The sequence below is a fragment of the Oryzias latipes genome, chromosome 16 (genome assembly GCF_053564925.1).
Source record: "Oryzias latipes strain Hd-rR chromosome 16, Olatipes_Hd-rR_3.1".
NCBI classification, from domain to species: Eukaryota; Metazoa; Chordata; class Actinopteri; order Beloniformes; family Adrianichthyidae; genus Oryzias; species Oryzias latipes.
Genome location: NC_136252.1, coordinates 31,891,102 through 31,915,582, shown reverse-complemented (window position 1 = coordinate 31,915,582; position 24,481 = coordinate 31,891,102). Strand labels below are relative to the sequence as shown.

General features: G+C 39.3%; 3 protein-coding genes across 4 annotated transcripts in view; 1 reads left to right on the top strand and 2 right to left on the bottom strand.

Annotated features, from left to right (window-relative positions):
- LOC101161506 (uncharacterized) overlaps positions 1-3,098 on the bottom strand; it is a 78,625-nt gene extending 75,527 nt beyond the window's left edge. The window contains exon 1 of the mRNA XM_011485780.4: positions 9-3,098. Coding sequence (XP_011484082.1) covers positions 9-66 — 58 coding nt within the window. The 5' untranslated portion in view covers positions 67-3,098. The remainder of the gene's footprint in view (positions 1-8) is intronic.
- LOC111948909 (uncharacterized) overlaps positions 1-22,225 on the top strand; it is a 124,832-nt gene extending 102,607 nt beyond the window's left edge. The window contains exons 4-5 of the mRNA XM_078932574.1: positions 5,493-5,560; positions 22,045-22,225. Of these exons, the coding sequence (XP_078788700.1) occupies positions 5,493-5,560; positions 22,045-22,073 (97 nt within the window). The 3' untranslated portion in view covers positions 22,074-22,225. The remainder of the gene's footprint in view (positions 1-5,492; positions 5,561-22,044) is intronic.
- On the bottom strand, positions 8,740-16,972 carry LOC144981347 (uncharacterized). 2 transcript variants are annotated; one of them, XR_013648011.1, is made up of 6 exons: positions 16,512-16,962; positions 15,559-15,654; positions 9,552-9,788; positions 9,157-9,311; positions 8,948-9,063; positions 8,740-8,878 (listed from the first exon to the last, which is right to left on the bottom strand). XR_013648011.1 is itself a non-coding variant. In XM_078932573.1 (6 exons), exons 1-4 carry the CDS (start codon positions 16,594-16,596, stop codon positions 9,163-9,165), a joined length of 504 nt encoding a protein of 167 aa, XP_078788699.1. In that variant the 5' UTR covers positions 16,597-16,972; the 3' UTR covers positions 8,740-8,878; positions 8,948-9,063; positions 9,157-9,162. The 2 variants fall into 2 exon arrangements, 1 of the variants encoding a protein (XP_078788699.1); XM_078932573.1 differs by having other exon boundaries at positions 9,157-9,245; positions 15,559-15,657; positions 16,512-16,972.
- Positions 22,226-24,481: the final 2,256 nt, after the last annotated feature.

Sequence of the window (24,481 nt, the reverse complement as noted above, 5' to 3'; positions counted from 1 at the left end):
AGACTTACTTCTTGAAGCTGCAGCTCTACCTTTGAAAACCACAGAGGAGTGGATCTCCTCCTCCATCCTTCAACAACAAATTCTGCTGTGTATCAAAGCAGAATGAGCTTAAATGGAGCCAGAGTTGATTTTAAATATAAAGGTGATCAGCTGATCTTAAAAAAAAAACAACTTCTTCTTTCCCTGTAACAGTTACTACCAACTTTAGACAGTATTGCAGAAGATCTGATTATAGTTTAAAGGTGTGGTTTCCAACACAGTTTGCGTCGTCTTTTTGAGGAAGGACAGTTCTTTTCAGTTTGCAAATCATTTTGGAGAATTTTTCATTTGATTCTTTTGCTGTTACAGAGTGATGCAGAGGAGAGGTTCTGACCCGTTTCCTCTGCTCCTGAAAATCTAAAAGACAAAAGGAAATCATAGTTTTTCTGTTTATCATATTAAATTAAATTAAATTAAATTTTATCTATATAGCACCTTTCATGACAAGAAAGACAGCTCAAGGTGCTGTACACAAAAACAAAAGCAATAAAATACACAAAGACAAACACCAGTGGAAAATAAATAAATAAATAAAATAAAGAGAAACCAGAATAATGTTGTGCTGAGGTCAACCACTGCAGACAGAAGTGTGTTTTAAGATGTGTTACTTCAATACTATTGTCTCACAGTGTTGAGTCAAGTCTATTCTGGTTACCTTTGTGTTGGAAACACTTATAGATTTTGTTTTTACTCTCTTTCAGTGCCTTTAGGAATTTGGTAATATGTGTTTTTTCCCCAGCTTTATTGACATCAAAGCTATAAACATCATCCATGTGTTCAATGTTGATGTGAAATTGTAAAAAGTTTCATGTAGTTTGGGAACCATAGTGTGAAGGCCCGTACACACCGGGACGAATATTTGCCAGGCGTTATTCGCCAGCGTTTTTTTCCCAGGGTACTGTAAGTTCCAGCAGCGCAGCACCACTTGTTTTGTGGTGTCTGATGTCAAAACCAGGTGTGGCTTGAGGGAAGTCTCTGCAATGTTCTCTGGAAACTTAAGCTTTCTCCCCAGGTCCACCTGTAATCTCCAGTCACGAGCTGAGGCTAGCAGCCCAGTTGAGGACTTACGCTCTGCTTGTGGTCTCTCTCCTGCCCTGACGAAAGTAATATTGTACTTCTCTGGGAGCTGGTGTTTGCTTTGCTGAATTCCTGTACAGATGGTGGCAGCCACTGCCCTCAAAACCTGGTCATGACGCCATGTATACCTTCCCTCTCCCAAGGCCTTAGGGATAGAAGCTCAGGACATGCTTCAGGGTCCCTATTGTCTGTCACAAGGTGCAAGCCGGTGATTCTACTAATCCCCAACAGTGCAGGTTGGATGGGCTTGGAAGTACATCATAGACCACCTGGATCAAACTTTGAGTCTGGCTGGTTCTGACTTCTACAGTTCTGACCATGTGATCTTGCGGGTCGATGCATTTTCCCATCTCGTCCAAGCACCTTGCTGGCACATCGCTACTGCTTTGTTGTAACGATCTTCTTCCACCTCTGTACAGATCTCTTCCTGCACCAGCTGCCATCTCTCCCTCCCTCTGGGCTCTGTTGAATTTTGGTCTTGTGTGGCTTCCAAGACCCGCTCTACCCACTGCCACATTGCCAGGCAAGACGCTGTGTCTCAGCCTGGCTTCTGCATGAGCAACTGCCTCTTGAGGCTGTCACTTCCTTCCTGTTCGCACCATGATGCCTGCAGAGGAGACTGTGGTGTCCTTTGAGTCTCTGTACAGTAGCACCTCTCTGGCTCTGGTGACTTCTTCTGTCAGGCTAGTGAAGGGGGGTTGCAGCTTGTTGGAACGGCCATAAAGAGCTATACTGCTTAAACTCCTTGGCAGACCCAGCCATCTGTGCAGAAACTGGGTGATACTACGTTCAAAGCTCTTCACGCTGGAAATTGGAACTTCATATATCAGTAATGGCCACAATAGTCTTGGTAGAATGCCATACTCATATATCCAATCTTTAAACTTTCCTGGAAGACCTGACATATCCACTACCGATAGCCAGGTTTTCAGCTCCTTGTGGGTTGTCTCTACTGTTGCCTTATCCTTCAGTGTAGCGTCAAAGACTTTCCCCAGACTCTTCACTGGCTGTTCTGACACTGAGGGAATAAGGACTCCATCCAATCTTAAACTGAACTTCTCCACCTTTCCTTTCCTCAGAACAAGAGACCTTGATTTAGCTGGCTTAAACACCATTCTTGCTCATAAGCCTCTCAAGCCCTTGGAGGAGCAAACGACATCCTGCCACTGATGTAGATGTCATCAATGAAGGCAAAAATTGGTGGTTGGCTTGTACCTGATCTGGATAGTGGACCCTGACAGCCAGCTGCTTTGACCAGCATGTTCATCACAAGGGCAAACAGCACCCCATATATGGTACAACCCGTGATGATGCCTTTCTCAGAGCAATGCGGATGTTACTGAGCCTGAGGTGAATCGCAGACAGAAACTGCTGAAGTAATCCTGGACCAGATCTCTGATCTTCTCTGGAATATGATATGTCTTCAGGGCCATTGCCACCAGCTTGTGTTGAATGGATCCATAGGCATTAGCAAGATCAAGCCAAATGACTGACAGATCTCCTTGATTTTTTTCTTGCCTCTCGGATCAACTGGATAACAACTCCTGTATGCTCTAAGCAGCCTGGCAAGCCTAGAACCCCACCCTTCTGCACTGTGGTGTTGATGTACTGATTTCTAAGGAGGAACTCAGTCAGCCTGTTTGCAAGAACCTTAAAGAATATATTGCCTTCCACACTGAGCAAAGAGATGGTGCGGAACTGTGTGATATCACTAGCATTCTCTTCCTTCGGAATCCAGACACCTTCTGCATGTAGTCTCCACTGCATGGGTATCTTCCCTCTTCGCCACACTGATCTGATAATTCTCCGCAGCCTTGCCAATAGTCTTGGGCAGCTTTTATACACTCTGTATGGCACTCCGCTGGGCCCAGGGGCCGCACCAGCCCGCACGGCTTTGATTGTTTCTCTTACTTCGGCCATGTTGGGTTCTTTGGTGTTAAAATGGACAGAGGGCTCTTGTGGTCTGATACGCTCCCTACAGGGTGGGGGGGGTGGGGGGGGTTTCCTCCCTTCTCTCGTCGCGTAAGTATCAAGGTGCTGGTTAATTTCCTCCTCTGAGCACACAAGACGCCCACTGCGCTTCTGTTCTAACAGCTGTTGGGTAAATCCAAATGGATTTTCTATAAAAGCAGTCCGCTTGCGAGCTTTCTCTCTGACTCTTCTCCTATGACACTCAGCACGTCTTAGGGAGATGAGTTTCTTCCTCAAGATGACCCGGAGCTCAGTCAGGGAGGGTTTCCCTTCCTTTCTTGCGTTCATAAACTTTTGCTTTAGGGCCTTTAGCTCTTTCCTTAGCTTGCCTATCTCAGTCTCACGCCGGTTTGGGCGAGTCGGGCGCCTCGCCTTCGGTTGTTTGATGCCAAACCTCTCTGCACCAATGTTGATAATCAGCATAGACATCCACTGTAGACGCTGATCAACTCCTCCTCTCGTCGTTGCTTCTAGGGCTGCATCCACATCCTCATTAAACTGGCGCCACTCAGTCTCCTTATTTGTGGCAGGCCATAAGACTCAACGGTGTTCAGATGGTCTGCTAGGTGCAGGATGCAGGGCTTGGAGGTTCTGGATGCTGTGGGATGATTCCTGGACCTGCTCCTCCTCGCCTATGTGTTGCCTTGCTTGCTTCCCTCTCGTGCAGCCCATCTTGGCCTGGTGAATCTTCAGACCCCTCAAGTTCTTACAGGACTTGCCGCAAAAGCAGTAACACGGCAGCAATGTGGATATAGCAGGGCTGGAGGAAAAAACATACCAGAAAAGAGAGCATGGTGATTTGTAAGCTGCGCCTATGCGAGCTCTACGCGGGGCTGCACGCGCTACCGCCGCGCCTCAGCGCCAGAAGTTTCCTTCCACAACAGTGAAGGAAACTTCTGGCACACAGCAGACCGGCTTTTCCAAACCCGTTGGTGATGGATTTTTTTCACACTGCTTTTATCGATCTCTTTTAACCTGAAAGCTGCGTCATATTGTAGTGGCGATAGTATGTAATAGTTTTTGACAATACTGTCGGCTTTCCTGCCACGTCTTCAGAGGAACCTTGTCACCAGAGAAGAAGTAGCACTTTCTCTGGAACTGAATCCAGCTTTTCTGACACCATGGACACTCTGCACTCATGACAGTTCGGACAGACATAAAAAAGAGTCTGATCAGTTCATTTAAAAAAATTGTTGCTTTTCTCATAAAGATGATCTAAAGTGCAAGAATACAAGAGATAAAGGTCTGAACATTTAACCAAAACTGATTCTAGGAGGAGTAAACTGCTGAGGAAGCTCAGATGCTTCAGTTCCTTGAATTACTGCAGATTTTTTATTTCAGTTTACGGCGCTTAGGTTTTTGTTGCACATCTGTGCCTTCATTTTATAGGTGACAAACAACTGAAGCTGTTTATCTTATTATACTGCTCCAGTTTTTAAGTCTATATTTTTCCATCATTCAGTTTCAATGATTACTTTGACAAAGGGGATTTCCCCAGATGTAGAGCATCTTCACTGAATCTGTGGTTCCATTAAACCTTTAGGTGTCCTCGTATAAAAACAATGAACTGGATTTTAAATGTCTTTGTGTTCCGTCTGTTGGAGAACAGATGTTCACTTTTGTTGGGACAGATTTGTGGAATGAGAGAATGAGGTCCAGCGTCCAGCTGAGGTCGTCCCGTTCTCTGCTCAGCTCCTCGGTCTGAGTCTCTAAGATCTTCTTCTTTAACTTCAACTCATTGAGGTTTGTGTCCTAAACGTACATCACCACGTCTGCTGTGAACCATAAAGAGCCAGGACATTAGTCTACATGTTATTTTCTGTTTCAATACATAGATTTAAGTCCCATCTAACATTCCTGTAGCAGCTTGACATCAAAAAATTCTAAAAGCTTTAAAGTTTTCTCAGATTTCTGGACATGAAAGAAGATGCAATAAAAAGCAAATGAAGACGACTGACTTCTGATGATGATGATGATGATGATACACGTCAGGAGAAAGGTGCTCAGTATTCCAAGAGACGGCAGGAATAAACGACAGTGTGGAGCTGCTTCACCCTCTGTGTCAGAAAAAGAAAAAAAAACATCACTGGACTTATTTAGGAAGATTGAGAAATACATCAATGGACCAATTCAGGAAATGAAAACATATTTCTTTTGATCATTTTATTCTAGTCGGAACTCCTGAAGGAAAACCATCAGCCAAGCTGGAAATTCTGACTTTTTTGTGTTCCTGAAAACACAAAATGCTGAATTTATCCAAAAATGAATCTTGAATTAGTAATAATTTTCTTTTAAATGGTTCCATCCTGGTTAATCTGACAACCTTTCATTTCCAGACCAATGAAAAAGACACATTTTCAATTCAATCCCAATTTTCATTTGTTTTTTTCTTGTTTATAACACAGAGCTAAATCAGTGTCATGGCTGCCAGTGATGATCACATCAAGGACTGGAAAAACCCTCAGACTCTGTGGTGAGTGAAGTTCCCTTTTAGGTTGATCCAAACTTTTTCAGCCTCAAATGTTAGAAAACAAGAAAATCTGAATGTCTGTTGTAAATCTGAGGATCTTCATTAAATCCATCATTCTGTGTCTCCAAACATTTGATTTCTCCAGTGACCCAGAATCTGAGCTGCTTTATTCACATAGTGACTCAGACATGAATGAAGTGTTTGCTGCCTGATTCTGTGCATTTATGTTGACATCATTGATCTCAAAGTGTTTCAGTGTGATCAGACCTGCTGTGGGTTGTGCTCTACTGTCTCTGGTAAAGAACTAAAAACATTTCAGTAATTTAGAAACTAAAACATTTGTTTTAATCTTACAAATAGTATTTGCTGCTAAAAGACTAAAATCTGTTCCCATCTTTTTATGTAAAACTGCTTTTAATAAAGTTTGTGAGTCACTTACCTCTTTAAAATTTTTGAACATTTTGGTCACGAGGAGCTTCATCCATGAGGATAAAAAATAACTTAAACTCACAAAAACCTAATAAAAGATGTTTTCAAGTCAAAATCCCAGCTGTAGAAAAGCTCGTCCAGAATCAGCAGTCAGTGAGTTTAGCACAAGATCTGGTTTGACTTTGTGGTTCCAGGTTACACAACGTCCCATTTTCTTCACAAGTTTCTGGAACATTCATGCCAAAACCCTTTTGAGGAACTTTGTTTCAGAAATATCTTTGGGTTGGTTTCCTCATTGATTTTTATGCCTCCTTATGATACAAATACAAAATAGACTTAATGCAGGTGTTTGTTGTTACTGCCATTTGTCAACTTTTCTTCAGAGAAAGCCTGATGGTTCCCATATTCTTGTTTTTTCTCTAATGTACACAAGAGGGCAGTATTTGTAGGACATGAGGGTTTATTCTGGGCTTAAACCTTATATTGTGTTCGGATCACAATTTACCGCTTTTTAAGTGTGGAAAATGGGTCAATTATGACCCGAACATAATATAAGGGATGAAAAAAATGTGAACTGTTAAAGGCCTAAAATGACTGTAATGAGGACCATGATACAAGAGCACCAGCTGATGGTAGTGAGTTATGTTGTCCTCAGAAGAGAGTTCTTTATTTATTATTAGTTTTTATTAACTTATTTTTTCCATGTGTGATCCTCAGTAGAAACATTGAAACCCGAGTTTTATCTGTTTAAACCCCAACTTGTCATAAAGGTCAGTGATGACAGTGTTTTTCAACCAGTGTGCCGCAGCACACTAGTGTGCCGTGGGAGATGGTCAAGTGTGCCGTGGAGAAATTACCTTCATTAATCATTCACTGATCTAAAAACATTTCCCATCTCCAGGATATCAGCTCTTTGTTCATCCAAACAGGCCCTGATAAAACACTGAGTAGTTAGGAATATGAAAGATCTTAAAATTACTTTTTCTTTGTGTTTATTTGATTCTATTAAAGACATTTTGATAAGGATTACGTTACCGCGATTTACCTGCAGCTATGACAGTTTGCGGAAAAGTCCCGTCCCTTTAACTGTCTCCACCAATCATTCTTGAAGGCTTAATCACATGTCATCAGTCTGACCAATCAGAAGTGCTTAAAGTCTTCACTTCCTTGTTCTTAATTCTGCTGATAAAGTCGCTCAGTTCTAACAAAAATACCGGCTAAAGCTCTTCTTTAGCGGTGTAGCTTTGCACAGAGTCCGGTGTCAGACCGTGAAACAAGTGGACAATACAATAAATCTCAGAGACGCCAGTCTTTCTGCAAGTTTTCGGCACTTTTCACACTACATCTCCCATGATGCATTGGCTTAAAGAGCCAGTGTCCCAGCGCACAATGAGTTGTCCTTGCGAAACGCCTTGAAACCCCAACAAACAAACAGTTTCTAAATTTTTCTAATTTAACTTTCATTTCATCTCTTAGAAAAAACAGCCACAACTTCCTGCTTTTCCGGCCACAATTATCACAAAAATGCATGTGAGATTGCGGGCGGGCGGTGGGGGGGGGGGGGGGGGGGGGGCTGTCGATCAATACAGACCATGAATTTCTGTTTTTTTTTTTTTTTTTTGGATGCTGGTGTGCCGCGGGATTTTTGTCAAGGTTAAAGTGTGCCGTGGCTCAAAAAAGGTTGAAAAACACTGAGTTATGAAACCATAACCAAGTGTCTTCTTTATAATATATTTGTACATATTGAAAGGCAACAAAGAAATCCACAAACATATGAAACATTAAGATTAAAAAATGTGATACTTTAGGAGTTTTGAAGAAGTTTATTATGGGATTATAGTTCAAGCAAAACATTAAAAAAGAAAATGTATTGAATAAATATTTATATATAAGTTTCCTCGTATACAATTTCTCTACAGCCACACTTGTTTAGATCTTTTGTAAATAGACGTTATTTTTTTAAATGTAAAAAATCAACATTTCTGCACCATTTTTACATTTACCTGTCCATGTGAAGTGGATATAACAACATTTTTATTTAAATACATGCTATTTAATGTAGACTAAAACATTATTTTTTAACTGTTCATAGAAGTTGGCCATTACAAGTCCTTTTGGACAGTCTGGTTTTCTGTCATGTTCAGATGAGGCAGACTAAAAAAAAGGGGTGGAGTAGTTTTACAAAGGTCTGCAGAGTTTTGGACCTTCTTAATCCTAAAAAAGAACCTGCTCACTGTGAGGCTGGACTCTAAGGTAATTGAAATTCAATTCAAAGTATTTCAAAGTCTCAACCTATTTCCAATCAAAATATGAAACTGATTTACGAAATGAGGCAGATTTCCAAATCCACAATTGGTACACAGTGAAAACAAAACAAGAACAAAACCAGATCTAAAGCGGTCAGAACAGGTATGTTGCATTAAAATGACAGAAGATCATGAAGTTAGTGGAAAGCAGAACCACAGAACTTTGGGACTTTTGGCCAAAATGAAGATGACAAAACAACAAGCCTCCCTATTCTCTAGTGCAGTGTGGGCTGGTCAGGGTTTGTTTTTAGGAGATCAGGAGGTCAAAGTTGGGTCATGCAACAACCCAGAGCTGCAGACATTTAAAGCTAATATTCTGAGATTTGAGGCTTGATTGTAACAATTTTAATCATGATATTAAGGTTTATAACATATCTCCACTCAACTAAAAAAATGAAAAAGTAAAGACAGAAGAAACACAGTAGCAGTAAAAAAGTTCAGTTTAACTGATCAGAAAATTAAAGCTTTAATCTCACAGATGAATCTGTTCCGAAAGCTATTTCTGAATTGGATCCAACTCTGGTTCAAATCTGCATTTTGAATTATATATGCAAAATTTTCTGAGCTCCCTGGGTTCTGCCAGTACCTAAAAATAAATAAAAACCATCAGCACATTTAATAAACATGTTAATATGTAGCAAGAATTCTTCTTTACCCAAGTGTGTCTGGACTGCCATCCACCCAGATCCAGATGTTGTTCACTTTTTGTAAACCAATCCAGTATCCTTGATTGTTTTCATAGTAGTATTGTATTGTGTTTTTAACGAATGTCTGTAAATTAAAATGAAAAATATAAACATTTACAACTTTTTTCAGTTTTAAAAATGCAACCAAATCCATTTAGTTTAACATTTTGTAGCAAACCTGTTCCTAAAGACTGCTGATAACCACCAGGTCTGATTTCATGCTTTGACAAAGCTGTCGGCTTTGGTCCCATGTTTTCCACGGAGAGCCTAAGTTATAAAAAAAATAGCAGCTTTCCTGAAACTGAATCCAGTCTTTGGGACACGTCTTACAAACTGTAGGTAAGAAAGACAAAAAAAAAATGATAACATTTCATTTAAATTCTAAATGACTTTTAACATGTAAAGCCCCTAAAGAAGGAAAAACTATTTTTCCTCACAAAACAAACTGCTTAGTCAGGTTTATCATTTTTTTTCTTAATTTGATTGATTTTGTGTATAAATCAGACAAAGCAAATTCAGGTTTGATGATGTTTAATAAAAAGTAAAAGTTAGAATCACATATTAAACATTTACCTCCATCAGGGCAGAAGAGATCAGCTGGAAAGTTGGTGTAACTGATGATTGCTGCCAGGATCTTGTTGAGTTTGTCACTGTTGTTTCTCAGCTGCTCGTTCTGGTTTTGTAGTTTTGTCATGTTCATCCTCAGATCTTCAGTCTGGTTTTGTAAATCTCTCTTCTCCAAAGTCAGTTGCTCATTTTTTGCTTCCAGGTCACTGAGATTCAACTTCAGTTTCTTTGTTTCCATGGCGACTGCAACCCAAATGACACAAATAGCCATTAATTCAATCATTTGACATTTTTTCAGAAAAGCAGATTTATAATAAAACATTTCTAATTTTGTGACATTCATGCATATAATGTTTCAGGATTCTGGAATTTGTTTGTACCGCTTAACTACAACTGTTGATTAAACATTGTGAGCTAAGTTTGCTAGAAGTTCCCAAAATACAAAATATTGTCAAACGTTTGTAGATTATAGCCCCTCAGGTAAAAGATCTGATACATATTTAGGTTTGGTTTGTCTCTGACACACTATGACTGTGACTGAACAGCATCTGTTTACTGTTGTTCTAACAAACTTTGGGATAAATGGTTTCTGTCATTCCAATATGCTGGCATAATGCCACAAAGTGTTTTCCTTGTTTATTCATCAATTAGCTTTTGAAAACAGTTTTTGTAGCATTTGCAGATAACATGTTTTTTGTTTCCATACACAGTGGATTCATGTCTGTTGTATATCTAGAAGTATATGTCATTTATTATGGCAGTTCTATCTTTCATCAAGACCTCTGCCAGTCTCATGAGCAACCTGAAGTGGATCCATTATTGGGTTAGTTAGTACGGCCAGGTTTCTCACACATTGAGAAGGTTTAAAATTCCTCTGTTTGGGTAAATCATCTCTCTCTTATCCTCAGGACCAATGATCAAAACATCTGTTTTGTCTTGTTTGCGCTGTAAGAAGTTAGGGGTTGCCATCAACTAATTTATATATAAAATACAATTTGAGATTGTTAATAGGTTCTAGGTAATCAGGAGACCCCGTGATGTACAGCTGTGTATCATCAGCATAGCTGTGAAGGTCAATATTGGGTCTTCTGATGAGGCAACATATATGAATTAAGAAGTTTTGGGGAACCCCACAACTGAGTATCCATACTTACAAAAAGGGTCGATCTGTAAGATAAGAATGAAACCAGTTAAGAAGAGTCCCTGAGAGGCCAACCCGACTCCTAAGTCTGTCTAATAAAATCTGTTGATTTACTGTATCAAAGGCGGCCCTAAGATCCAGAAGTACCAGAACAGAAAGTTTGCCTGAGTCAGAATTATTTCTGAGATCATTTACATTTTTAAAAGGGCCGTCTCAGTACTGTGATTTTTCTTAAAACCAGATTTTTTAAAAATGTTTTGTTCCTTTGAGCAATTTTTTCAATAATTTTACCTAAAAATGGCAAGTTGGATACAGGTCTGTAATTGTCCATAATATTTGAGTTCAAGCTACTCTTCTTCTGAAGGGGCCTTACCACCGCTTTCTTACAGGCAGAGGGGGAAACACCCATCTGAAGAGAGCAGTCTACTATATTTAAAAGCTCTAACTCAAAGAATCCTTAAATGTTTTCAAAAGAGAAGGTGGAATGGGATCTAAAAGGCAGGTTGTAGTGTTTGCTTGCGAAAAAAACTTGACCATTATCTTTTCATTGACCAGGACAAAAACTCTCCAGCGTTTCCTTAGGTAGAGACGATGCCACTGACCTGCTAGGACTAATGTTATGTACTGGTTGAAGGTTAGATCTAATAACATTGACTTTATTCGTGGAGTGGTCTGCACAGCCCTTGCATGCCGTTTGTGACTGAGACACAATAGGTTTATTAAAATCTTTTTTCAGTATAAAATCAATTGTCTTAAAAAGAAACAGGGGGTTGTGTTGATTGTCTGTGATGATATTTGAAAAATAAAGTCTCCTTGCTTCTTTGACGGCATGGTTGTAGATTTTTAGCTGATCCTTAAAAAAGTCATAGTAGATTGTTAAATTTGTTTCTCTAAATTTTCTCTCCGCTCTCCTTCAAATTCTCATCAATTTTAAAATAGCACCGTTTCTCCAAGGTGTCTTTCGATTCAGTTTTAGTACTTTTGTTTTCAGCTGAGCTGCTGCATCGATGGCAGACTTCAGTCTGTTGTTAAAATGACCAATCAGAGAATCGCCCAAAAAAGGTCAAATCTGAGCAGGAGTTTGATTAAAAATGTCAATAAAATTTCCTACAAACAGTTCAAATCACGGTCAACAATCAGATTATTATTAAAAAAGACTAGTTTGAAAAGACCTGGGGCCACATTTATAAACGTTGCGTACGCACAAAAGAAGGCGAACGCCACTCTCTACGCAATAGTTGAGATTTATAAAAAGCAAACTTGACGGGAAAATGTGCGGTCCTTCACGCAAGCTCTGACCCAGGCGTACGCACAAAAACGGGTGAAATGAGAAACGGCGACGCCGTCGGCAGATGGAAGAAACACGTGAAAGTGAAAATGACAATACTGCCTCTCAGAAATAACATGAAGACTTCACAAAGCAAGTCTTACAATTAACAGCCTACGGGAACACCCGTTGGACCGATCAGCAGTGAAACAAACAAAAAAGATCAAACGAAAATTACAAGAGAAATTCAAATGAACACATATTTGGAAAAAGAAAAGTGAAATATGTTCTACAATATTGGCATGTAGTGCAATTCATCCTCATAAATAATATAGTTAACAGAACGAAATAATTTACAAAACTGATATTCTCGTCAATGTGTCCGTCTGGCGGAGCAGATATAGATGCGGACGTACAGACGTACTAATTGTCCACTGGGGAAAGTTGTTTTCATAGTAAAACATTTCTTCATAAGCTATGGAATTATGGTATTCATGCATATGCCTTTAGTTTGTTTTATTTTTTATAAAACAATGTATGGCGTATGTCTCACCATTCAGAAAGCAACAAGAAATTACATTTGCTGATCAATTTCCCATTTCCACGTGGATTATTACCGACATCTGTAGCTTGTCTGATGTAATTAAATAGATGGACATAAAATGCCCCATCACAATGCGTAATGACGCACAATGGCTGATCTTGCGCTCTTAGAAGATGTGGCAAATGGAAGAATTCGGAGTGAACGCATCTTTAGACAGCAACAAGACTTGCTGGCAAAAGAGGACGAGTGGCTTATGAGCCGGTTCAGACTTCCTCGAGCCGTCCTGTTGAACCTCTGCGGGCTTTTGGGCCCGGCGTTACAGAGGAGCACTCGGAGGAACCACGCGTGTCACCCGGTGCATCTGGCGCTCCGGTCCCCCCGGCGCATGCATCTGCCCCCCCCCCCCCCCCATGGAGCGCTGTAGCCGTCTGCCGCTCACGTGCCTTTTCGGCACTGTAATGCCCACACTGTGCCCTCCAAACAACACTTTTCTCCTCTTTTCCAACTCGCCAACAATAACTTCTACTTCACATTGAGTGAAGATACGTTTTTTTTATTTCCTCTCGGTGTTTGCCATGATTTAGCAAGCCATGAATATTAATTTGTGGGCGTTTCACGGACTATTTATGGACAAATATGGGCGTGTCATGAAGCCGCAAAAAGCTGCGCTGCATTTAGAATCGGTTGTGATTTATTAAGGGAAAGATGCGTAGGATGTGCGTGCGCACGGTTTTATAAATCCGAATATTTCTTTGCGTACGCACGTCCTATGTTTCATCCGTACGCCACTTCTGACGCAAATCCTACGCAAAGCTTTATAAATGAGGCCCCTGGTTTTTGTTCAGTGTGTCCAATGATGATTTTTGATTTTGCAGTTAATTTCAAATCAAATCAAAGTTAACTTGTATAGCACCTTTAAAATACAAGGTACTCAAAGTGCTTCACATGATGAAATTTAAAAACAAAAGGACAAGACAAACAAATATGTAATAAAAATGGCACAATGCCCCCCTCCCCCGCACCCACCCACACACACATACCCACACACACACACACACACACACACACACACACACATACACACACACACACACACCCACACCCACACATACCCACACATACCCACACACACACATACACACACACGCACACATACACGTATACTCACTCGCTGTGATAAAAGACAAAAGGATGCAATGTAAAACCTGGCTTTGTACTGAGGAAATGAAGTTTTGGGGACATGTCCACATGAGTGACACCCCTCCCAGGTTCACAGAGTCTACTACCACAGGCCCCCCCAGATCCAGACAAGAAGCCGGACCTGAGAAATCCCATTGCAAACCCCGCTCACTGGAATTACAGCTAAAATGTAAAAGGAAAAAATTAAAGATAAAATAAATAAAAAAGAAAATAAGCACATAAATAAACCTTAGTAGACATGTAAAATGGTAAAGGTGACTAAATACATTCAAATGAATAAATAGATTGATTTGGAATTTAAAAAAAATTGTTATATACACATACACATTATATAAAATTGATAAAAATAAAAATATCCAATAAATTCGTAAATTTAAATTAAAAGCAAGATTAAAAAGGTCGGTTATGAGCCTTCCTTTAAAAGCACGAACAGTCTCTGCGGCCCTGAGGCTCTGGGAGGCTGTTCCACAGGCGAGGTCCATAAAAACTGAATGAGGCCTTGCTGTATGTTTTTGTTGTAACCGTTGGGATAACCAAAAGGCCAGCACCAGAGGACCTTAGGGTCCACGAGGGCTCATACTTTAAAATCACATCATATGAAGGCCCAAGACCATAAAAACATTTGTAAACCAATAAACTTTAAAAGTTAATTCTGAATTGCACAGGGAGCCAATGCAGTGATTTTAAAATGGGTGTAATGTTTTCCCTCCCCCTGGTCTTTCGTCAGCACACGCACAGCTGAATTTTGCAGAAGTTGAAGGTTTGATATCCTTCTACTCGGAAGACCAGAGAGCAGGGCATTACAATAATCTAGTCTGCTGGAAATAAAAGCATGCATTTGTTTCTATATTTGATGCTATGTGTATAAAAGGTAGACATCTAACAGAAGGAATGTGTGACTTTGAATGTAGACGTTTGCGATCTCTGCTAGTGATGTGTACTGATAGAAGGAATGTGTGTGCTTTGGTCAAACTTGACCAATTTGGTGTAAACATTAACTGGCAATGTGAAAGGCAGTATTCTAAATTTTGTTTACCAAAGACATTTGTACAACAGAGTATTAAGGCCATAAAAGTGATATTACGAGATTTAAAGCAATTACTTTACGACTTTTTTCTGGTAAATTTACGAGATTTAAAGTTGTACATTTTTTAGATTAATGTCGTAGTGAGCATGCAGTGCAGCAAGTGAACGCTGTGCAGCAGCAGATCAGACCCACTACACTCAATTTGGTCAACCTTTGAGTATCTTTGAGAGTTACCGTAGCCCCTGGTAAAGTTGGTTCTGAGCTCCATTTTCAGCCCTTTTTTTTTTAAATGTTTGTTACTGCTCTGAAAAGGAGATACAAGATGAGGCATTAAACTGAAGCTTGTGAACCTGAGTGCCTCTGGAAACAAAATAATTGTCCACTTAGATCTACCCGGTCCTCCACTTGACTGCAATTCCTGAACCAACTGTTGTTTCTGATGCTTTGACTCTCTCTATAACAGTACTCCTCATCATCAGTGCGAGTAACAGGCCCCTTAGTGACCATGTGCAAATATGCACACAGCACCAATAGGCTTCTTACACAGTCCATAGGATTTGGGGGTTTGAAAAAATAAAAATCTTTTTGACCCACCTTCGTCTTAACTGCTTCATCTTTACGTAACTTTGTGTGTTGTATATATGTTCTCTACGGCCTGAGACTTACCTCATTCCCATAGAAAAAAAGTGCATGAACATTTTCACTCAATCGGCTCATGAAGTGTCATGGGTAATTATTACTAAGGCTTAAGCCAATAACACACAATCAATAATTTTAGTACAAAACAATTAAATATAGATATGTTAAAATAAGTACTAATTTGTTTAAACTTACAGTAAGTGATGGCAACGTTGATGATGGCGAACAGGAGGAAACAAATGATCCCAAAACACAGCAGGTGATGAAGCCTGATGCCAGATGCTTGGACTTCTGCTTGGTTGAAGAAAATATGACCAAAATTAGCAAAAACAGGAACATAGTTGTTTGTAAAAGTCATAGTTCATAACTGAAAGAATACAAAGTTTTTTCTTAATGATGGTTAACTGTAAAATAGCAAACTTCTGGTCAGCTGTTCTTTTTTAGCCATGACAGAGTGGGACAACTGAATTTACTTAATTGATGCTGATGTTTAACATTCAAAGACAAATCTCAACCACCTGAAATACAACTAGTAAGTCCTAAATGTACATCAAGTAAAAAACCTGCTAATCTCTGCTTTTAGGCACTGAAAGTTCCTCTGTTCTCAGACCAGCTGATTTATTGTGAAATTACAAACATCCTGCAGATTTTCAACATTTACCACTGGTGTTAAGTCACTGGTGTGTCCGGTAATCTTAGTTGTTCGTCCAAAAATCTTGGCTGACTCTTGTGAAAGTTTGAGAAACTAGTATGTAAAAAATGAGGTGATGCTCAGGTGTTCCTGAACGTCCTTCTACCTTTAAATACTTAAAGCTCACACAGTGTAAGTTGGTGTGTAGAACTAAAATTTAAGTTTAAGCTGGACAAAATAAACTCATTCAAAACGCAACCCCCTAAAATAGTTTCATAAGAAGAAACATTGAAAATGAGCACTTTCTCTAAATATCTGGAACTATTTCCATATATGGTGTACATGTTGAATAAATTAGTTCTTAAGAGTAATTCATTTCAAAACATATATGGACGCCTGATTGTTTTTAAAGAGAAGATATTAGGACCAAAAAAACAGGAAAAATAAGTAGACATTATTTTGTGTTAAAATTCTAAAAGTATAAACATGTATAAATTAATCAAATGAGAAGACTTACTTCTTGAAGCTGCAGCTCTACCTTTGAAAACCACAGAGGAATGTTGGATCTCCTCCTCCATCTTTCGACAAATTCTGCTGTGCATCAAAGCAGAATGAGCTTAAATGGAGACGGGGTTGATTTTAAATGTAAAGGAGATCAGGAGATTTAAAAAAAAAAAAAACAACTTCTTCTTCCCCTGTTCCTACCAGCTTAGACAGAATTGCAGAAGATTTCAATTATAGTTTCAACATGTGGTTTCCAACACCGTTTGCGTCGACTTTTTGAGGAAGTACAGTTCTTTTCAATTTGCAAATCATTTTGGAGAATTTTAAATTTGATGCTGAGGAGAGGTTCTCAATGAGATATATCACTAGAGGAGACACGCCCGCTTTAGAAGCCTGGCCGACGGTGGCGGAGCGCGACGCTATCTTGGTGAGGTCAACGACGCCCACATGACAATGATTTCTATAGCCTTTGGTGGCATCTAAGTAGCTTTAATATATTTTATATATATTCATATTTCTACATACTTATAAATATAAATAAATATATAATATATGTATATAATTTTTATATATATATATGTATATATATATATATAAAAAAAAAAATATATATATATATATACATCATTTGTTGCTGTTAAATAAGAGAAACAGTCAGGCTTATAAGCTCAAACTTTAATGAAAAATGCATAGTTGCAGGAATTTTTATAAACAAATAAAAATTACAAAGAATTTTTGAAAATAATTTTTAAAGATTTCAAAGTTTTAGACCTCTTTGAAATGTAATTTAAATTATTTAGAAAAGCCCAACACAAGCTGCCCATCTACACCTAGGGCTGGGATCAGCCCTTCCCTGGCTCTGGGACGGGACAGGACAACCCTCTTGGGACCCCCGGTCGCTCTGGGGGTCATTCGCTTCGGCTGCGGGGTCTGGGGTGGGGTGGGGGGGAGCCCGCTATTGGTACGGGGCCTTGGGGGGTTGACCACCGGGGGACAGTCTACCAGCTGTCCCCCACCGGGGGACAGCTGGTAGACTGTAATGCGCCTTGGGGGGACACTACCAAGTAGCCCCCCCAAGGCGCATTGCAGGCTAAGCCCCCCCAAGGCTTTACCTGCAATGCGCCTTGGGGGGGCTACTTGGTAGTGGTCCCCCCCTCCCATGGTTGCCGTATGGAGTAGGCCCCCCCTTTTTCGGTTTTATTTGCACCTTAGACATGTAAGGCCCTTGGTAGGGGGGGTTCTTGGACATCACTGCCAGCAAGCAGCTCGGGCTACTCGTCTGGGACTGTGGGCGCCCTTCTCTGGTGGGGCCCTGCGTTGGGCTCTTCCGGCGCGGCGGGGGGCTGCTCTCCTGGTTGGGCTGGGGCGCCGCTCCCTTTCCCTGCGTGCCTCCCTAGCCTCTGGCTCTGGGGGCCTCGCGGCGGTCCTGCTGGCCCTGGCCTGTGGGGCGGGCTGGGTGGCCCGGGGGCGGTTGTTCCCTGCCTGCTGCCGTGTGGCGTTGGGGGTTCCGGCTGCCGCTGCTGCTGCGGCGGCAGGGGTCTTGGTGTGGGGATGGCTGGGCACTCTCCCTCCTTCTAGTCACGTTCCACCATCCATTTTAGAAGAACATAAACACTCACCTGAGCACAGGTGTTAGCTCACCTTTGCACTAACAGTTTGCATGATTGAATGACTGAAATATTTCACACTAGTTGGTTTTAAGGCATAAGTATGCGTGTGAACACTATCTGTTTTGTGTACATGTTGACATGTGGACATTTTTGCAGCTAGCAGGTGTGTTGATAATATTTCTGTGTGTGTGTGGACAGGCCCCACCCTTTTTGTACTACATTTGAACCTTACTGTAATGATAAGCAACCAGTAAACTTGTTGCTTTATGCTGCTTCATGGTCTTACCACCCCCCCCCCCCTCCTATTATCACCCTCTAACCCCCCCTCTCTCTAACATCCCTGTCTCTTCTTTCCCTCTTTCCTTTTCCGTCCGGTTCAACACTAAAGAACATGATAGAAATTAATGAAGTTTGTCCTCAATTACAAAAGGGGTTTATTCAGTCATACCTTTGGTTTGTCTGAAGATTAATAACCCCTGTTGTTAAAATAAAATATGTCCAACACAAGAGGCCCTCAGCTCTCATCTGTCTGCCCAGCTGTTGGACAGGACAAGTTAAAAGAAAAAAAAAGAAAAGCCCAACAATACATCAATAATAATATTAAATGATAACAATATACAAACAATAAGTCAATAATAATAATAAATCAATAATAATAAAAATAAATCAATAGTAAGTCAATAATAGTATTAAATGATAACAATAAATCCATAATACGTCAATAATAATAATAATAAATAACAATATATAAATAAGTCAATAACAATAATAATGATGAATCAATAATAATGATAATAATAAATCAATAGTAAGTCAATAATAGTATTAAATGATACTATTATGTCAATAATAAGTCAATAATAATAATAATAATAATAAATAAAAGTATATAAATAAGTCAATAATGATAATAATGATGAATCAATAAAAAAAGATAAATCAATAGTAAGTCAATAATAATATTAAATGATAACAATAAAACAATGATAGGTCAAAAACAATAAATGATAATAATAAGTCAACAATAAGTCCAAAAGTCAACAACAGATTTTCCCCTTAAAAAAGAAACAAAAAACAAATAAAAACAATTGATTTCCCCACTGATTCATGTGAGTGATCAGTTTGTGTAACATAGATGCTGCGGTGCCGGGTTTCATGCGAACAGTCTGGCCAGTCTTAACAAAATCTGTTTCCCCAAAATCTTTTGAACATATCCAGACTGTATTGCTAGTTGGTACCACAGTGATCCATCTGAGTTAGCTCTTTTTATTGCTAAGATCCACTTTTTCCTTAAGTCTGAATCCATTGGAAACCTGCAAGAAAAGTTCAGTCACTGAGTCAGAAATGTATAAATCTATATAACTATATTAGCCTATTCCTAGTATGCTATTTATAGGTTTAACTAAATAAAGTTTACATTTATGTCGACAGCAAATTATATGTACATCATGCAGCATGTTGATAATAGCCCTGCAGCATCATGCATGTCAACATGTGTTCTATTAATATATCCCCTCCAGCAGTAAAAGAAAAAATTATAGTTCTTACCTGTGAAATGTTCTGCCTTCCTCCTTTGTGGACTCTGATTTTGGCAGTTGAAACTTGCACAATAAACTGGCATTTTTGCTAGAAATGTGTTTACATGCATGCACTGCAGCAGTAACTTGACTTCACCAAGATGGTGGTGCTCTCCTCCCACGAGGAATCACGTGATGTCTCCTCTAGTGATATAACTCATTGGGTTCTGACCTGTTTCCTTTTTTCCTGAAAATCTAAACAAAGACTAAAGGAATTCATACCTCTTCTGTTTATCATATGTTGTGCTGAGGTCAACCACTGCAGACAAAAGTGGGTTTTAAGATGTGTTACTTCAATACTAATGTCTCATAGTGTTGAGTCAAGTCTATTCTGGTATTCTGATTTCCACTGCGGGTCTTGATGCCCAAATCCAATTTTCTGACTATATCCGATTTTTTTGATGACCCGCTTACATCGTCTTTCAAAAGTGACCCGTGTCCGATTTCCACTATACAATGCTGAAACTGTCAAACTTAGACGTTGTGAGGATTACGTAACGTAGCAGCGTTTCCGCCTTCCGCGGACCTGAGCACTGACCGCACGGATCTAAAAAATTATGTGCAAGCAGGCCCTTAATAATAATTATAACAGTAATCAAAGCACATTTAGAAGATGTGTGTTGGTCCAAATGGCAAACATTTAGCATGACGAAACCCTCCCCTTTTTTGTGTGTGTGTGTGACTGCGGTTGTCATGGAGGCAACGCAGCAACAGTAGGAGGCGTTGCCTTGGGCGCTCCTGGAGGAAGCAGGAGAGGGGATGCGTGACAGAGGAAAAAGGAGGGCTGCTCGGCCAGCTAATGTACTTTCTCTGAGTTTTGAATGAGGAAGTGTTTGCAGACGTTGTGCTGGACTAACTATTTGATTCAAGCAAAGAAATAAACGTCTTCTAGCCTGTTCAAGAGCAACGGTGTCCCCCTTCATTAGTTACCGTTTGCGTGCCGACCGGGACCGGACAGGAAATAAGAGTGCTTTGCGACTACGGTCTGAAGCCTGAGGCTGAAAGGTAACACGCTGATGGGGCTCCAGCTGTCCTCGAACAGCACAATCAGTGCACAATAGCACCTATGTCTGTTGTCCTGCTGCTGTTTCAGCTCTCACTTATTCCGGCTGATTATGGATGACGACCAGATCTGCTGAGACATTTTGACAAAACTGTCGGCTTTCCTGCCACCTTTTTCAGAGGAACCTTGTCACCAGAGAAGAAGTAGCACTTTCTCTGGAACTGAATCCAGCTTTTGTGACACCATGGACACTCTGCACTCATGTTGGGACAGACATGAAAAAGATTCTGATCAGTTCATCTAAAAACATTGTTGCTTTTCTCATAAATATGATCTAAAGTGCAGGAATAGCTGGGCTAAGATAGAAGTCTGAAAAATAAACTGCTGCTAGGAGGAGCAAACTGCTGAGGAAGCTCAGATGCTTCAGTTTCTTGAATTACTGCAGATTTTTTTATTTCAGTTTATGCCGCTTTGGTTCTTGTTGCACATCTGTGCCTTCAGGTTATAGGTGACAAACAACTGAAGCTGTTTATTTATTAAACTGCTACAGTTTTTAAGTCTATATTCTGTTTCAATGATTACTTTGACAAAGGGGATTTCCCCAGATGTAGAGCATCTTCACTGAATCTGTGGTTCCATTAAACCTTTAGGTGTCCTCGTATAAAAACAATGAACTGGATTTTAAATGTCTTGTGTTCTGTCTGTTGGAACGCCACGCCTACTGTGAACCAAAAAGAGCCAAGACTTTAGTCTACATGTTATTTTCTGTTTCATTACATAAATTTAAGTCCCATCTGACATTTCTGTAGCAGTTTGACATCCAAAACTCCAAAAGCTTTAGAGTTTTTTCATATTTCTGGACATGAAAGAAGATGCTATAAAAACAAATGAAGGTGACAGACTTCTGATGATGATGATGATGATGATGATACACGTCAGGAGAAAGGTGCTCAGTATTCCCAGAGACGGCAGGAAGAAACGACAGTGTGGAGCTGCTTCACCCTCTGTGTCAGAAACCCAAGAAAAAAAAAACATCATTGGAGTTATTTTGGAAGATTCAGAAATACATCTATGGACCAATTCCAGAAATAAAAACATATTTCTTTTAATCATTTTATTCTAGTCTGAGCTCCTGAAGGAAAACCATCAGCCAAGCTGGAAATTCTGACTTTTTTGTGTTCCTGAAAACACAAAATGCTGAATTTATCCAAAAATGAATCTTGAATTAGTATTAATTTCCTTTTAAATGGTTCCGTCTTGGTTAATCTGACAACCTTTCATTTCCAGACCAATGAAAAAGACACATTTTCAATTCAATCCCAATTTTCATTTGTTTTTTTCTTGTTTATAACACAGAGCTAAATCAGTGTCATGGCTGCCAGTGATGATCACATCAAGGACTGGAAAAACCCTGAGACTCTGTGGTGAGTGAAGTTCCCTTTTAGGTTGATCCAAACTTTTTCAGCCTCAAATGTTAGAAAACAAGAAAATCTGAATGTCTGATGTAAATCTGAGGATCTTCATTAAATCCATCATTCTGTGTCTCCAAACATTTGATTTCTCCAGTGAAGCAGAATCTGAGCTGCTTTATTCACATAGTGACACAGACATGAAGGAAGTGTTTGCTGCCTGATTCTGTGCATTTATGTTGACATCATTGATCTCAAAGTGTTCCAGTGTGATCAGACCTGCTGTGGGTTGTGCTCTACTGTCTCTGGTAAAGAACTAAAAACATTTCAGTAATTTAGAAACTAAAACATTTGTTTTAATCTTACAAATAGTATTTGCTGCTAAAAGACTAAAATCTGTTCCCATCTTTTTATGTATAACTGCTTTTAATAAAGGTTGTGAGTCACTTAGCTCTTGAAAACATTGGAACATTTTGGTCACGAGGAGCTTCATCCATGAGGATAAAAAATAATTTAAACTCACAAAAACCTAATAAAAGATGTTTTCAAGTCAAAATCCCAGCTGTAGAAAAGCTCGTCCAGAATCAGCAGTCAGTGAGTTTAGTACAAGATCTGGTTTGACTTTGTGGTTCCAGGTTACACAACGTCCCATCTTCTTCACAAGTTTCTGGAACATTCATGCCAAAACCCTTTTGAGGAACTTTGTTTCAGAAATATCTTTGGGTTGGTTTCCTCGTTGATTTTTGTTGTTAGAACTTTTGTCTCCTAATGATAAAAATACAAAATAGACTTAATGCAGGCGTTTGTTTTTTCTTCCATGTATCAACTTATCAATGACTTTTCTTCAGACCAAGCCTGAAGGTTCCCATGTTCTGGTTTTCCCCCTAATGTACACAAGAGGGCAGTATTTGTAGGACATTAGGGTTTCTGCTGGACTTAACCCTGATATTGTGTTTGGGTCAAAATTTTCAATTTTCAAGTGTGGAAAATGGGTCAGTTTTGACCCAAACACAATATAAGCGTTAGGAAAACACTTGAAGGCCTATTAAGGAGAAGACTGTTTGAGAGTTGGGTAGAGAAGAGGTCAGACGTGTTCTTGGAGATTAATCTGTCCAGAAAATGACTGTAATGAGGACCATGACACAAGAGCAGCAGCTGATGGGAGTGATTTCTGTTGTGCTCAGATGAGAGTTGTTGTTTATTTATTATTAGTTTTTAATAACTTATTTTTTCCATGTGTGATCCACAGTAGAAACATTGAAAGCTGAGTTTTATCTGGTTCAGTTCAGCTGATCCTAAAATTCTATTTCAAATTAAAGTTTTGTATTTTATTTTAGATCATAACCAATGGTAACCCATTTTTATTAAAAAAATGCAATAAACAGGGAGTTTTTATGAGATCTCTTGTTACTTTTCAGGATACTGAGTAACTTGAAGGTTTTCTCTGTAGACTTGGTTCATATTGATTCAACCATCTTGAAACCATCACCAAGTTTTTTCTTTATATTATATTTGTTCATATTTAAAAGCAACAAAAAACACATAAACATATGAAACACACGGATTAAGAAATAATAATTCAGGAGTTTTAAAAACATTTATTATGTGGTTATAGTAGAGAAAAACATTGAAAAAGAAGATGAATAAAAAACATATTTTGTATATAAGTTTCCTGGTATACAAGTTTTCTGGAGCCACACTTGTTTAGTGAGCTTGTAAATGCATGTTTTTTTAATGTTCTATAAAAAGCCAACATTTCTACACCATCTTTACATTTACCTGTACATGTAGAAGTGGAAGGAGCGTTATTGTTATCTAAAAACACGCAATTAAATGTAAAAAAAAATGTATATTTTAACTGTTCGTAGAAGGTGGCCAAGTCCTTTTGGACAGTCTGGTTTTCTGTCTTTTTCAGATGAGACACACTAAAAAAAAGGATGGAGTAGTTTTAATATTTACTTTAACTCAAAGCCTCAACCTATTTCCAATCAAAATCTGAAAGTGATTTAAAAAATGAGGCAGATTTCCAAATCCACAATTGGTACACAGTGAAAACAAAACAAGAACAAAACCAGATCTAAAGCGGTCAGAACAGGTATGTTGCATTAAAATGACAGAAGATCATGAAGTTAGTGGAAAGCAGAACCACAGAACTTTGGGACTTTTGGCCAAAATGAAGAAGACAAAACAACAAGCCTCCCTGTTCTCTAGTGCAGTGTGGGCTGGTCAGGGTTTGTTTTTAGGAGATCAGGAGGTCAAAGTTGAGTCATGCAACAACCCAGAGCTGCAGACATTTGAAAGCTAATATTCTGAGATTTGAGGCTTGATTGCAACAATTTTAATTATGATATTGAGGTTTATAACATATCACCTTAAAACTAAAA

What these genes read in the sequence shown, in the direction of transcription:
- LOC144981347 (XM_078932573.1), bottom strand. Translation starts at nt 16,596, where the DNA reads ATGCACAGCAGAATTTGTCGAAAGATGGAGGAGGAGATCCAACATTCC. An exon ending in TAGAGCTGCAGCTTCAAGAA is followed by an intron (nt 15,658 to 16,511) that starts GTAAGTCTTCTC and finishes TCTTCAACCAAG; the next exon opens with CAGAAGTCCAAGCATCTGGC. An exon ending in TCTCTTCTGCCCTGATGGAG is followed by an intron (nt 9,246 to 9,551) that starts GTAAATGTTTAA and finishes TTTATAACTTAG; the next exon opens with GCTCTCCGTGGAAAACATGG.